This window comes from Lepeophtheirus salmonis, chromosome 10, assembly GCF_016086655.4.
Source record: "Lepeophtheirus salmonis chromosome 10, UVic_Lsal_1.4, whole genome shotgun sequence".
NCBI classification, from domain to species: domain Eukaryota; kingdom Metazoa; phylum Arthropoda; class Copepoda; order Siphonostomatoida; family Caligidae; genus Lepeophtheirus; species Lepeophtheirus salmonis.
Window position 1 is genome coordinate 4,207,230 of NC_052140.2, and position 15,740 is coordinate 4,222,969.

General features: G+C 31.1%; 2 protein-coding genes across 2 annotated transcripts in view; both read left to right on the forward strand.

Annotated features, from left to right (window-relative positions):
- LOC121125539 (cytotoxic granule associated RNA binding protein TIA1) overlaps positions 1-15,740 on the forward strand; it is a 217,198-nt gene that overhangs the window by 153,174 nt on the left and 48,284 nt on the right. The gene's annotated exons all lie outside the window — the stretch shown is intronic.
- On the forward strand, positions 1,575-3,944 carry LOC121125182 (uncharacterized). The gene is made up of 2 exons (XM_040720317.2): positions 1,575-2,554; positions 2,634-3,944. Exons 1-2 carry the CDS (start codon positions 1,692-1,694, stop codon positions 3,691-3,693), a joined length of 1,923 nt encoding a protein of 640 aa, XP_040576251.1. The 5' UTR covers positions 1,575-1,691; the 3' UTR covers positions 3,694-3,944.

The following is a 15,740-nucleotide window of genomic DNA, read 5'->3' on the forward strand; positions in this document are numbered from 1 at the left end:
CCTCCAAAAAGAAGCAGGAAAAAAGATTCAAAGTATGTTACCAGTTATTAGTCATTGCAATATTAGCCATCTATAGAACTTTTATTCAATAATAGTTGGGAATAGTTCACTGCAAACTAACCAGAGCTCATTAAAAATCAAATTAATATGGGGAAAAGAAGTAGAAACATCGACAGCCGACAACAAAATGCAGAGTACATTTTTGTTTTGGTGAACTAACGTCGTGTTGCCAGTTCGAAAACCGGTTTGGATCCGTGACATCAATAGTAGGTACAACAACATAACCTCTTAGTATACATAGCTGTGTACTATATTATAAATTATGGATAAATTCCATTATTTTTTCCAATGTGTAACTCACCAGATTATTTTTACTTTCCTTTTTAACATAAATATTATTTTTAGTATGTATGTTTACATAGTTTCCGTGTTGCGTACAATGAAAATGGAAAAGGCTCGTAAATTGAACTCTATAATATAATTAAATTGAATAATATTTTGTTAGCATATATGGATAAAGAGTACAATATACATAGCTTCAATCTCTTTCCATTTTATCTTTCTAATTGAATCAAGGTCTTTTTAGGAAAAAATAAATTAAAAGAATGATGTTTTGTGACATTACATTACATTTGACAAAAAAAAAAAAGATTTTACACTTATACAACATTTGATACACCTGAATTAAGAGATATATCAGCTATCTTTTATATGATATTAGGGGGAGAAAATGAATTACTGCTATAAAGAGGAGATCCTTCTACATTTTAAATAGCATTAGTCCAGGTATAATTATTTATGTTCATATATATTTATTTTCTTATGCACTTTCAAAATAATTTACAGCAAGATTGGAGGGGAAAGCTTACTTCAGAGGTATAAATTAACACCCTGATGACTTATTAAATAGTGAAACAAAATGAAGAAAGAACACACGCAATAACCGGTTTTCTTTTTGTAATTTTTCAAACATTTATACGTTTTGATATTTTCTTCAGAATATTACAAAGACTCTAAGACGACAAATTATGAAATAAATGTCAATTTTTTATTTTAAAAAAAGGCCACTACAATTATTTCTAATAAAAAATGTCATTTGAAAAAAGGGCCTGCATTTTTTTTCCCAAAGTTTTACCTTAGGCCTCCCTCAGTCTATTCCCAGCCCTATGAACTACTCCAAGAATTGATCATATCAAATCGATTTATACTTAAACATATAACTTATAACATAATTGCATTTCAGATTTAGTAAATTTAAGCTAAGTTTTTCTCTTAAAGTTGAGTTGGTGCAGGTAGGCTAAAGAGATTTAATGTTTTTGATTAGATACTTAAAGGTAGTTCATAAATTTGAAATTAAAAATAAATGTTTGAAATATTGCTAATTAATTAATAATGCAATTACTTTCTACTATTAGTTATGAATTTATATCCGTAATCCATTTCTAAGTATAAATAGATGACTCAACTTTTAAAAAATGTCATTTGAAAGAAGAAATTATTTCTTTTTTATTATTATTACTAATAAGATTTTAACAAAGACATACTGTTGCTTCAATGACAAATCTCTTCAGTCCTTATCAGACTTTGTTGACACAGTGATAAAAACATGAAAAAATATTTCTAAAGATAACTTGTTGAGTGTGAAGAGAAGACGCTACGCTGTAAAAAGGTGGCTTTAGTCAACCGCTACTATGTGGACGAGTGTTTTTATGTGTGGAGCCTTTTTTCTACTAAGTGCCTCGGGTTCTAGTCATGTGTTCCTTCAAAAAGGCTCTTCGTTTAGGTACTCTTGTGAGTATTCATATCAAAAGGAGTGTACATGGAGTCTAAACAATAACGAGCCTTGTTCCTTGAAGGATTTGAAGATTACTAACAAGTGCTTCACGTGGCTTCATACAAGGGAGAATGGCTCCTTTTGTAACTTGTTCATTACACACTTTGACCCTACTATCCATGTTGGACGTTGGAGATGCTCAAATGGAAGTGAAATTGAGCTGTTGGAGGTGATACATCCAAATGTGAAATTGTTTGGATTGATGGATGTCTATGAGAATACTGTCCGGGAGTTTACCTGCATTGTATCTGGAGGAGCACCTAAGCCCATCAAAGTACAATGGATAATGAAATCATCTCTACAATACGGAGCAGAGACTCTATTGAAGGATGTACAGCTGATTCAAAATGTATCCTCCACTCAAATACAGCTCCTTGGAAAAGAGTCCTTGAATGGTCAAAGTCTGATATGTAGGACTACACAGATGGATCATAGAGGAGCTCAAATTACGTATGACGATACTAAAGTAATCAGAGTTGAGAAAAGTCTTTCACAAGCTCGAAGCTCGAATTTTCAAATCAAATCTCGGTATCCGGATGGTATTAGAGGACGTACAGTTACGTTAGTTCTGGCTAAAGATAAAATGAGTACATTTACTTGTTTAACATCCAGTCCTTGGCATGTATGCCAATGGAAGTCTCCTATATCCAAAGAACCCTGCGGTATTTTCAATTCGGATGTCCCTCGGGATTGCAGAAAGCTATGGAATATAAAAGAAAGGTATAACTTCAAATGTTTTAATTTATAAGAATCTAGTGAATAACTAAATTTGATATTATACATGTTTGTATTTCAATAGTAAGGATCTCAACGCATCACCCAACACCTGGGTAGTTTCAAAACGAACCACTCAAGAAAACTCCTGTAGTATATCTGGTCTTATAACGACTGCACACGAAGGGATATGGAACTGCGAAATGCAGTCGAAGCCCTATGGACAAAATGATCAATATTTTCATGATCAACAGTACTTTAAAATCAAAACCATTAAAACCCCAATGATAAATGTAAATAATCTACCTCAGGAGATCAACATGTCTGAAAATGAGGTTATTAATATTAAAGTTGAAGCTTCAAATGCTTTTCCTGAACCGGTCCTTCGCTGGTTCCTCAATTCAGATCCATACAAACCTGAAATAATAAGTCTTCAACAGATAGATAATTCATTAAACGCAGAGTATCAATACATTGCTGATTCAAAACACTCTGGAAAACGACTCTCACTAGAGGTTGTTCAAGTAGATGATGAAGGAAAGGAAGTAGTTAGTAGATACGAGTCCTTTCTTACAATTCAACAGGCTCTGGCTGGAGGATCAACTCAAATGGGTGGGGGAATTATTGCTGCCATCGTGATTGGTGTCATTGCAGGGCTGCTACTATGCTGCATTTTACTCTTATTACTCATTACAAAACGAAAAGGAAATGATCGAATCCTTGTCGTCAAGAAGGAAAATCCAGAATCTGGAGTAATGAGCACACAAACCAATGGAAGAGGAACGGAGAGCATTGGTACAGGAATGGAAGATTTGCAAAAACTCGGTCGAAGAGGAAGTAGAGAAAGACTCTTAAAGGAGCCAGCCTACTCAGAATTAACCTTTTATCCGGATCCATCTCGAAAACTCACTGACCTTCTAAGTCCAGATGAAGTCGAAGTGTACGACTATGAAGGAAGTGGAAGCACAGCAGGCTCTTTGTCAAGTTTGGATTCATGTGATGAGGAAGAAGCAGATCGTCCAATATTTTTCCAACGAAGTTTGAGATCCAATCCAAAGTTTAAAGATCTCATTGACTACCTTCCTCTCTCAGATGAGGAAGAATCAGACTCTATAACAATTTCATATGACGACTCTGAGGTATAGAAGTATAAGTGTTTATGAACTTTGTCTATGCACATAATATAATGTACTAATATCAACAAACATTAGGCAATACGGTTCTTTTGTTTGTTGTAGCTAATTTAAAAATATCGTACATTTCCTTATCAAGGAATCTCACACTGTATATTTATAGGTATGGTATATGTATATACTCTTTGTATATAGTATAACTATTATTTGTTATTATAAAAACAATTAAAGGCGAAAGAAATTAAACAACAACAAAACGTCAAGAATTCCAGTGTTGTATCGACTCAAACAATTATCGACTTGAGAGTCTTGTGGAAAAATAATACAGCTGATTTTGTATTATAAACTAAATATAGGGATATGTTACTCTTATAGGGGGCGCTCTGAAATGTTTATCAACAACTAGTTTCAAAACAACCTATTTATCGCACGGTGTTTTCTCTCTAACGCAAAAATACTCTAGGTATTTTGCTGTCAGCTGTCAATTACCTCATCTTACTTGATACTCCATGGCTATTTTCATTTTTATAAATAAAAGAAGTACTAGGTATACTATACTTACTTGATTATAAGTGTGGCAGACGTTCTTTTAGAAGTCAAGGAAAGGCCAGAAGTTAGCCATATTTTTGCAGCAGAAGTTGTGGGACTTCTTGGCTGTATGAGCCAATAATTAGGCTAGACACGCTGGTGGGCAGCTCTTGAATATTAAAGCAGTACCTATGGCGTATTATGCTTTCATAATGGCAACTCGGAGCTAATCCAAATTTGTATTAAAGGTGTTGCAGACATTCTTCTCCAAGACACCTAAACTGCAAAGTCCAGGGGGTAGACATGAGGGCTGTAGACATGGACGCAGGCCAGAATTCAGCCATATTGTTGCAGGATAAGTTTTGGTTCTTGTAATGAAATTATTGATGCTGATGAAAATGCCACTGTCCTTGTAGACTTCTGAACACTGACACCAACGCAGAGGAGATTGAACTGGCGTTGCCTTTTTTGTTGTAGCTCCGACATTTTTACACTTAGAGAAATGGGATAAAAACAAAACTTGTTATGATAATAATAACTAAGGACAAATACACTGCAAAAATACAAAAAGACACTTGGGGTATTTGATGTAGAGTTAACGACTTGACTCGATTCAACTCGGCTCACTCGACTCAAGTTGACACAACACAAGATAGAGAATTCATTATAATGACTTTCAGTAATGAATAAATATATACAACTATAAGTAGTATAAATATTTTTTTTAATTCATTTTATGGAAAGAAATTATATATATATATATTTATACTTAAAATACGCATATTTCTTAATGGCTCTTGAATTATATTTATAATATGTATGTATTTTAATTTGATAAAACTTTTAATTCTCTATATTTTTTGGTCATATTAGAATTCCACAAATTTTTATGCTTAAATATGTACGTACTACATTTAATTGTATGTACGATAGGGTGGAATTCTGTTTTTTTCTCTTTATTGCCAATGTATATGGGTATATGTTTTTTTGTATAGGTATACTGTTGATGCATTAATGTTGACTCTATTGTCTGAAAATCTAAATCAAATGAAGACATTGTCCTCAATTAATGTTTAAGAGATTAAATCACCTGCTTTTCGAATAGTATGAATCGATAGTTTATTGTACAATACCTCACTAAATTAGTGTAGCACATAACTTTCCATAAAACATTTAATTCGAAAAGTATCCCATTTCCCCTAACCTTGGGCCAAACCTCTTTATAGAACTAACATAGCTTGTTGGGTACAGATAGAGGTATCCTGGAACTTTTCTTGGACACAAGGAAGTACCTTGCTCCTGAAGAAGTCCCTAAGTGTGTCCTTATTGATTTTGTAAGCATCATGGTTATGAAAAAAGGGGGATCTATTCCCATTTGATGCAACTGCACCAAACACTATGATTGAGACTGGTTTTGGTTTTTGATACACGTTCCTAGTACCTGGAGAGATACTGGATGTATCCTTGGCCAATTTTCTATTAGAAAATATTAAAGCAACATCAGGATTGGTTGTATACATATCAAGGAGAATTTCCGATCTGATCTTGAAGTTTTTCCAGTCTCCTCAAAAACTTTTTTATCTGTAAGATTAAGGTCCCACTAAAATTGGGGGATTGATGATGGTTGAGTTGGAGGAGTCATTTTCAATACATTGTCAATACAGCTGTATTCTTCATTTCAATCTTAATCGTTTCTATTTTCATTGTTTTAATTGAAATACAATTTTATGTATAAAAACAAAATTATTTATTAAACATTTATTTATTTATTCATTGAACTGAATGTTTAACTAATTTAAAACACCCATATATTTAACTCTGCACACGAGTTTTCACCTCGGGCTATTTGTTTGTCTGTTTGTAAACCGGATTACGGGGAAAGTTATCGATCGATTTTGATGAAACTTTGCAGAAAGGTTTTATAGGTTAACAATAAGAGGCCATTAAATTTTGAGAGGTCATGGTAAAATTTTAAGGACACTAAAAATAGTTTTTTTAACAGAAGAATGGTGGAAAAAGTCACAAATCGATTTCAGTAAAAAAAAAACTTTGTAGGAAGGTCATATATGTCAACAATAAGAAGCCATATAATTTTGAAAGGTCATGGTAAAGGTTCAAGGTCTCCCAAAACGGATTTTTTAAAGTAGAATTACAGAAAAGGTTACAAATTGATTTTGCTTTTGTAGAAACATTAAATATTTTAACATTAAGAGGCCATTAAATTTTTGAGAAATCAAGGTCAAAGGTAATGAGTTATCCCTTGAATATAGCCCTTTCATGAAATACTCAATCTTTTGTTTCCTGCACTCATTCACTCATTGCCAGGGATGCTGGGAACCAACGACAAAGTGGGATGCTTGATTTTTATAAAAATGACATCATTATCACGCAACTTTTGATTGTAAGGGTTTTTCAAAAGTTGAGAAGCCAATTCTACTGAGAGTCCAACAAGTACTTAAACTTATAACTCCCAACAATTCCTAAGTGTAACTCTCTTATTCATTCATAAGCACTTGATAGCTAAAAGTATTCTACTAAAAGAAACATGATAATGACTTTGTAGTTATAACCATTTGAAGAGCATTTTTTTAAATAAATGCCTTAGCTATCCTGCCGTTTTATTAGATTAGCTGCAAGCAGCTATAAAAAAAAGAAAATGAATAAACATAAATCCCATTCCATAATATATATCTAGCAAGGACATAGACTCAAATGTCGATCCTCAATTCTACACGTAGTTCCTCAAGGATTTACACTTATAACTCTCAAACAAACCCTCATTGTTAATCTCCGTCATTAATGAGCATAGACACTTAATAATTCGCATGGCCTTACTTTGCTAACAAAAAGATATACGACTGAAAGATAATTCTTTTCTGTTACACAATGTTCTGAACATTGATTGGTTGAATCAGAATAAGCTTCTTTTCTGTTCCTTTTCAGAGGAAAGATTGCTTGATACAATAATAGTATCGACCTGTTAGATGCTCCCTATTCAAGAAGAAAAGAATAATGATAACAGATTTGAAAAGTCTTCAAGATGCAACTACAAACTGTCTCCCACCCGTTTTAGGTGATATTTTTTACAGATATATCCCTAAATTAATTAATTAGTGAGAGTACATATTAAATTTGGGTGTGCTCATTAACTAACAAAATGCTATAGCATATATACAATTCTCGTAAGTGCCCATACATACATAGTTGTACATAAAAGACGAAGGACAGTAATAATTGTGAGTAAATTAATTTAGAAAAAGACAAAGAGGTTCAATGTGTATATATTATATATAAGAGAAAGCCTGTAATTCAATTACTGAAAAAAATGATCTCATTAAGTCCAATGATAATAACGGTTTTTTAAGACAAAAAAAAAGTCGGAAAAAATGTCTTTTTTTTTTGTAATGATCCCATGAGAATTTCTTAATAAGGCTCATCTTTATATATATACATTTACTAGACGTACATACAAAAAAAAGTTGTAGGGAAGACCGGGAACAGTTGTAACGTTCTAACAGTACCTTTTTCAAAAAACACTTTGGCTCTAGGCTGACTCAATACTGGCGACCTTAACAGTTGTACAATTGTAACAGTTCAACATCATGACAAATCTATATTCATTAAACAATATTATGTGAGGCCGTCAACAGAAAAACAAGCGAGAGGGATTTTTTTCAAAATTATGTGTGATTTCATTGTATTCTTTATCTAATTACCGTTAATTAGGGTGTCTTAAATTGCAGATTAAATTATCAAAAACTAATTGACACAATAAAATATGATAAATTAACAGATTTTGTTTGAAAGGGGCCATATTGGAGAAATATAAGTATCTTATATAAAAAAGGATTTTAAGCTAAGATTATTGAGTATCTTAAATTCTTCTTATTTTTATCCAAGATTGGTTTTATGTTGTTGCATCACATGCATTTTTTTTAAATTTCTAACTCAAATTTGTTGCAACCGTCCCTGGCTACGGGGAGTAAAGTCTAAGTCAAACCTAATTGGAGTATGGAGCCTTCAAAAAATTAGTGATTCATGTGTACCCTGTCCCTTCTAGTAATACAAAGAATGTGAACCATTTCTACCAACTAAAAAAAGAAAAGACAATGCATTAATGTTAAAGTAAGATTAAATAAATATAAAATTACACATTTATAAGATAATGACTAGGACACTGGGGGCTACCTAATAAATAAAAAGCACATTATTATAGTTTTATTTTATTGGTAATGTTGTTTTGGGGCCTTAATTAAGACCAATGAATTTATAATACACCTTCTTCTCTTTCCTTCTTCTTAATAAAAAATGTTAAAAAACATTTCATCTGTTCCAGGTATTTAGTATATGTCATGTACAAGTTGCAACTTGTATAAGCAAATAGTACAAGTTGCAATTTATGTGTCATAAAATGAATTAGTTGATAACAAGATTGGTCATTCTAATATGGCATGTGCATTGTTTACATATTTTAGTTTGTAAATAAGGCAACAAAGTAATATAACTCTTTGAATAATAAATATCATACAGGAGACAGCAACGCCCTCAAGCAATCTATACGTATACCTTATCTTCATCATCTTATGTATAATATATATTTTTTAGTTTGTTCATGCCCTATTAGCAACTATACATTGATACTATCATTTCATTAGGATCTATTCAAATAACATGTTTATAAGTTTATAGAACACCCAAAGAGATCCCCTGAACTAAAAGGTCCATTTTTTAGTTTTCTATGCCTGACCATTTAAAATGTAGGTTTGACTGATAATATAGTTCGACGTGAATTACCCCTAACATACTCTTGGCCAAAATAAAGAAAAGGAGAATCATCCAATTTATTCTTGAAAGTCATATACTATTCTGAAACCCCAATATGTCAAAATAGACTTCGTATTCAAATTTCTGGGATGATTCGAAATAATCATGAATTTTAACTTAGTTGAAAATCTTTATTCAGTTTAAGTTACTTATTTTGGCCCAAATATAGGCATTTTCAAATATGATATATATTCATTTATCATTGTTTTTTAGAGAGTTAATTTGACAGCAATACTATGTAGTTTTTTTTTTTTTTGTTTTTTTTTCTAACATTCATTAACATCCTTCTAGTTAGTAATATATGAAAAAGTAGCCCAATTAATACATAGTTTAGCTGAGCTTTGTTCGGTATACAGATAATATATGTAACCTGGTGCATTTAAAGCTATAATATACATAATTGTTTATTGTAATCGGTACTTACGTCATTAAGATATTAGCCTTACTGAGAAAGTAACAAAAAATAACAAAAATTATGTTTCATAAAATTATTTTTAAATTAACTTATACAAATAACAGGTGCACGCCTCTGTAAGTACATGTGCATACATTTTCTGTTTTATAATTTCAGTTGAAAAAGTATCAATATATCTATTTCAATTTGGTACTAAAATATAGGTGTCGTGACAACAAAATGTAGCCACTAGTCTATATAAAAATGTTGGATGATTGAAAAATTCATTGAAATATATATATATATATAAAATGGTTTCTGTTGAATCATTTACAACACTTTAAGAAACAAAAACTGTCAACCCTTTGACCAAATGTCTAAGCTGCAGGATTCCCCTCAAACGTGATTTTAGGGGAAGAAAAGCACATATTATATACATTTGTACATACATACACTATCTAGTGTGGTTCTGAATAAAAATACCGTAAGAAACCACATACAATAATATTAATACTTTTTTACAAGTTTTAATAGTATTCAATTACATATTACCAATATCTCATTCAATGTGTTTCCCCTTGTTCTGAGGAACCAATTGGCAGATACGTCTTTCCACAGTCTTGCAGCTAGTACGCAAAACGTATTTTTGATATTTTCCTGCATGCAGTTGCCATTAAAGAGTCCTCGCTAAGTCTGAAAGCTGTATTGGTCACCTCATTTGACCATGCATTGCATTGTCAAGTCAAGGGTTGTAAAATCAGGTACAAAAAGAAGCCATGCAGCCTCAAAAGGGTATTTGCATAATTTTTTCACTTTATTTTCATTGTGGGGCGGGATCCACACTCCAATATATTTTCTGTCAAAACGTTGTTGTAATATTTCCAATTTGAGTAACGAAATTTGATGATACGATACTCTAAATCAGGGGTTCTCAAGAATTTTTGCATGTTAGCCAAAATGAGATGAAGAGATCATCTAACTGAACACACTAAAGAAATATTGCCCTTAATTTTAATTTTGTCAGATTTTTGATTATCTCGATATCCGGTAAAATAAAAAAATGCTGAAAACCTCACCTTTGTGGACAGAAGACCACCTTTGTGAACCATTGAAGACAAAGGAAGGAGAGCTTTGCTCGAGGAGTCGCTATTCATTGTAATGAAGGCCCCTCTTATTGAGTTCTATAACTCTATCAATGAATTGGAGCTTAACGTGCCTAAATTTTTAATAAATATAAATATAGGATCAAGTCCAGGAACACTGTTCGCTCAATTTTACTAGTGAATAATTTAATGTGGAGGTATTTGAGGCTAGTTGATATAAAGGCATGTGATGAAAATAAAGACTTTACCTCACATTCACCACCTCCTAGAATTATAGCACATCCTAACCTAATAATACCAACATCTATTCCATAAATTCAAATTGATAATACATATTTTCGTTGTTTTTTTTTTCTCATTATGTTATTTTTATTAAATAATTCTAACGGCCGCCTGTTGAGAATCCATTTTCTAAATTATATGACGTTAAAGTTAATGAAATTCTAATAATGGACCACTCTGTATATATTTCTTTATTTATCTGTATGAACCGTTTGAAAAAGAAAATAATTATATAGGAGACAATCAAATCAAGAGGGAGAGAGAGAAACAAAACGAAAGTTAATGAGTGTAATTCACGCATAAAACTTTAATTTTTGACTTTCTTTTTATGGGTTTTTTCTTAGATTTTTTTTGTTGTAATTATTGTAAGAAGATTTGACCTCAATAGAATAATCATACTGTATATATGTTATATAAAATATTAATGCAGATATATTTAAGTACAGTGCATAAGTTTTGAGATGTTTTAGGACACATTTACAATTCTCCAATTACTGCATAGATAGAATCTCATTACATTTTTACATAGACTATACAGTTGACTCACATCAATAGGCTCATTAAAAAGTAGTATTTATCTATGAATAGTATAACAATTCGGCAAAATTTTAATATTTTTACTACATCTTGTATATGTACTTATGTTATCACAAGGTAAATTTTTTCGTGCAGATTCAAGTACCAAAATTTGAATCGCTATTTTTATACTTTTTGATATTTTTTAACTAAAAATATCATAAAAATAAAGTACATAGAGTGATGATGCGAAGGAGTTGTTGATGCTGTCAAATAAGAATTAATATTTTACCAAAACATTCGAATTGGAATAATTACGTATGTTAAATACATAGAAGGCAATTTTAATTATTTTTTTTTCTTAATGTTTATTGTTATAATAATAATTTATTTCCATAATTATATGAATTTAGAGATGTTAATATGTTAGTAAAGTATTTTTAAACAGATTATTTTATAAAATTTATTTATATTTATTCCAATTTTTAAATTGAAATATAATTTTATTTAACCTTTCAAAATATTAATGATGGATTTGGGAGATTATTCTAACTTAAATTGAATAAGTTTCTTGAGTATATTTTTAACTTTGGTCCCTTGAATCCCCTCACTTTCACTTTTCCCAAATGATATAATTTTATACCTGCATAACATTTTGAAATAGATTTAATGAATCAAAGACATTATCATTAATAGATAGAAATCCAAAATTATCTTGAAACCAATATTTTTTACGACGTCTATACTAATACCAGAAAATTGTCGGAACTTATAGATTGAATATTTTCTTTGTACGTTCATGTTTTCGATTGTTTTGATCAACTAACTTTTTTCTGTCGTCAGCTATCGTGATTTTAAAAAATTTCCTTTGCTTTTGCTCAGTATCATCACTCAATGTATTTTTTCTTTATGAACATATCTTGCAAAAAATATTTATAATATAATATGAGCATATATTTATTTATATACTTAGTCTTATAATTTATTCTATTTTATAACTGAATAATTTAAAAAAGTCAAAACTGGACTGGATGGGCATAACTGGACTAGACAATGGTCCTAAATACTACTCATAACCAATGTTGTGTCAGTCTTTATTTATTTGGTCCAGTCTTAGGACCGGTCCTTCGGACTGTCATTACAATAACTGACTAAAAAAAAGAAGAAATTAAATGAGTAACGTCATCCAGGACGGAACTTTATTAGTTTTTAGGACTGAATTGAAAAATTATTTTGCAGAGAAAAACACAGAGTATAATTAGGAGACGTTACAGAGATAGGAGCATCACTGGGAGAAGTGTCTAGAGTTACAAGGAGGCTTTGTTCAAAAATAAAATAAAAAATTCAGAAAAAATGTCTTGTATCCTTGTTGGGTGGGAAACTTTTCAGACCACTCTCGTAGATATCCTAAAGTCAGATCAAAGTTCCTTTTCCTACTTAAATTATCATATTGACCAAAGGATATTCACTTTGTAGGTGAATATAAGCCCGTGCTTGGTTCTTTATTACACCTGCTGTTTTCCCGCGCTTAAATGAACCGGTTGAAAATTCCTCCATGTTTCTTCTATCTTCTTTTTTTTATTCTTTCTTCACGTCTTTACCTGTATTGTATTTCACAACATTTACTCTGAGAAAAAATAGAAGAAGAAGCCCAAAATCAGTTGGTAGTAGTTAGCCAACTCTTCCCTACCTTGAAATTATTCTTTAACTAGTGGTAGGACCTGGCATTGACTGGAGCAATGGCGTGACGGCTAAAAGTCAGATATTGCTATAATAAAATATATTAAATAATACGACTCCTCCAGAAATTCTCCATCTTTCAAAAGTACGTTCACGCGTAACTAATCAATACTTATATCAATTTTCTCCTAAAGAATGAAAAAATCATAAGAGTTTAAAAAAAATACGGTGTGATGACTGGTGAGTACTTTAGTCTCTGGAGTATTCACTAATAAAAGCAAATAAACACAGTCCTCCCTCCTTACATATTCGATGCTACATACATACAAAACGCATGCAAGAGTTAATTCATTTAAAATATCAGCGTTTTTATTAAATTTAAATCTTAACATATACTGTAAATGTATATGAATTGTGATACAGATAAGAGAGAAATAAAAAAAACAGAAAAAGTATATGAACAAGCCAAAAATTTAAATAAAACGGACTAAATAGTTATTTCTTAGATCAAAATACGCTTATGATATATATAAGGGAGTACAATGCACAGTACGCCCTGTACCCACGCTCGATGCTACATGCTAAACAACTGGGAGTTCTACATTTATTTGTCTTCTACCAAAATACCTTCATTTGCGTTAAATATTCATAGAGATAAACTTTGGTAAATTAATATAGATTAATAATTGTTGTGAATTGCACAAAGGGGGGAAAAGCAGAAGCATTCACTGTTGATAAATGAATTACTTTGTACATGTTTGTGTTAGTCCGGCAACGCTGTCTCTAAAAACAATTGAACACCCTTTTCTAATCCTTCTTTAATGTTAGCATTATACGAATGAAAAGTGGATTTCGGCTTATTTTTAAATGATTTCCTATATAGACGAAAAAGACATATAGGTAATGTTGTGTAAATCCCGTTAATTGCTTCGTCGTCATGGCAAAACAAATTATATTTCTTTTTGAGACTCTATCAAATAATGATCACAAAATAACAAGTATTGTTTGAAGAAGCTAAAATAATGCACATGTTTGTTAAAGGTAAATAAATATATAATTAGGATTTACTCCATAAAGCTGGTTATACATTTCAAAGGTTTACCTATAAACATAAGTGGAATAAAGAATAGAAGACTTTTTTTTTCTTGGAAATTCAATCAAGTATAAATAATCGACTTCTACCTTTCAAGTATTTATACTTATAGGCCAATTATATTTATGATCTGAAGAAAACATAATTTAAAAAACTTTTTTTCCCTCCATGTTGTGGGTGGGATTTTAGGAGTTTGTTAAAAAGAAATCTCGCATGAACAAACAAATTGTCCTTAATCGAAACATATATATCAAGTTTGAGTCTGAATGTTATTAAATGAAAAACTGATGATGTTTTTAATTATTTCTCAAAAATTAGGCCTCTCCCAGAATATACTTTTCAACACGAAACCAAAACATAGACCAAAGCAATGTTAGGGCATCAACGGATATGTAGATCAAAATTGGTTAATCATATACATCAGTTAATACATATACATCTATATAAATTGAATCATTTATAGTAATTGGATGGAAAAGTCCCGGGCTTTACAAAGAAAATACGTTTTTTCTTTGTTCAAAATAGGTTTTTTTTTAAATTACTTTTTTATTCCCTTTATAGACCAGAGACCTTATAGCAATTTCAATCAATTGCATCAAGAGTCAATGTAAAATTAAAACAGGAAATTGTTTTGGAAATAACAAAAGCAGTCTCACACTTGGCACAATAACTCACAAACTAATAAGCAAATTGTAATGCAACTTTTGACATTTTTCTTTTGAGGGTTTGTTCTGATTGAAAATAAGGTGAATTAAAAAAAAAAAAAAAAAAATAGGACCATCTATGTGAGAAGCCCGAAACCGAACCCACTATGTAGTTTTTTACCGAAACATAAAAAAATCAACTGTGGAGCATCAGCGGATATGTTATTCTATTTCTGACTATCTGTTTCTTTTAATGGATTAATGTTTGAGTGACTTATAACACAGGCCTCGTTTTCATTGGTGCTCCACTCATAATAATCCAAAGAATTCAGGTTGGGTGAGCATGGGGATCTCAAATCTATGTACCAAAATCCTCCAGATCCTAAGGTAATTTTGAATCATAATAGAAGTTTTTGCTGGTCCATCAAATTAAGTCCATATCCATTAATAGCGAATTTGTCCATATTAAGGAACATTTGGAACAGGGGTGTCCTTTATCCTTTCTCAACTACCTCAATTTTATCCACGTGTTGTTTTAGGTCGCCCAGAATGAATGGATTTTAGAAAATCATTCAGTTTCTTCAAAAAGCTTTTAAGGTTATGAACAGTCTTACGTGGGACTTAAAATCTTTTGAAAACCTGTGGGAGAGAGTCCCCAGTCTTAATTTGAGGGTAAATGCGTTTATATGGTTCTTTCATTTTGTCTCCTAGTTACTTATCCTTCATGTTTTTGTAATATTTTATATGGAATTTAACCTTTTGAAAATTTCTTTAAAAATAGATATGGTCCATATCTATCTTCAAAGATATCTAACATTTCATTTTTTAGAACATTTAAAATATTTAAAAAAAATTGTGTAAGGTATTATGAGACACTTTCTATAAATCCCTTGAGGTTGAGTATCTTTATTTCATGGTATCTATATAAAAATGTAAACCATTGGATTCTAATTTATAATATATACATGTATAAATATTATTAAATGGGCTAAAAC

Excerpts from the sequence above, each read along its gene's own strand:
- LOC121125182 (XM_040720317.2), top strand. The coding sequence starts at position 1,692 with ATGTGGACGAGTGTTTTTATGTGTGGAGCCTTTTTTCTACTAAGTGCC. Across the intron at positions 2,555-2,633 it reads CTATGGAATATAAAAGAAAG|TAAGGATCTCAACGCATCAC; the intron begins GTATAACTTCAA and ends GTATTTCAATAG.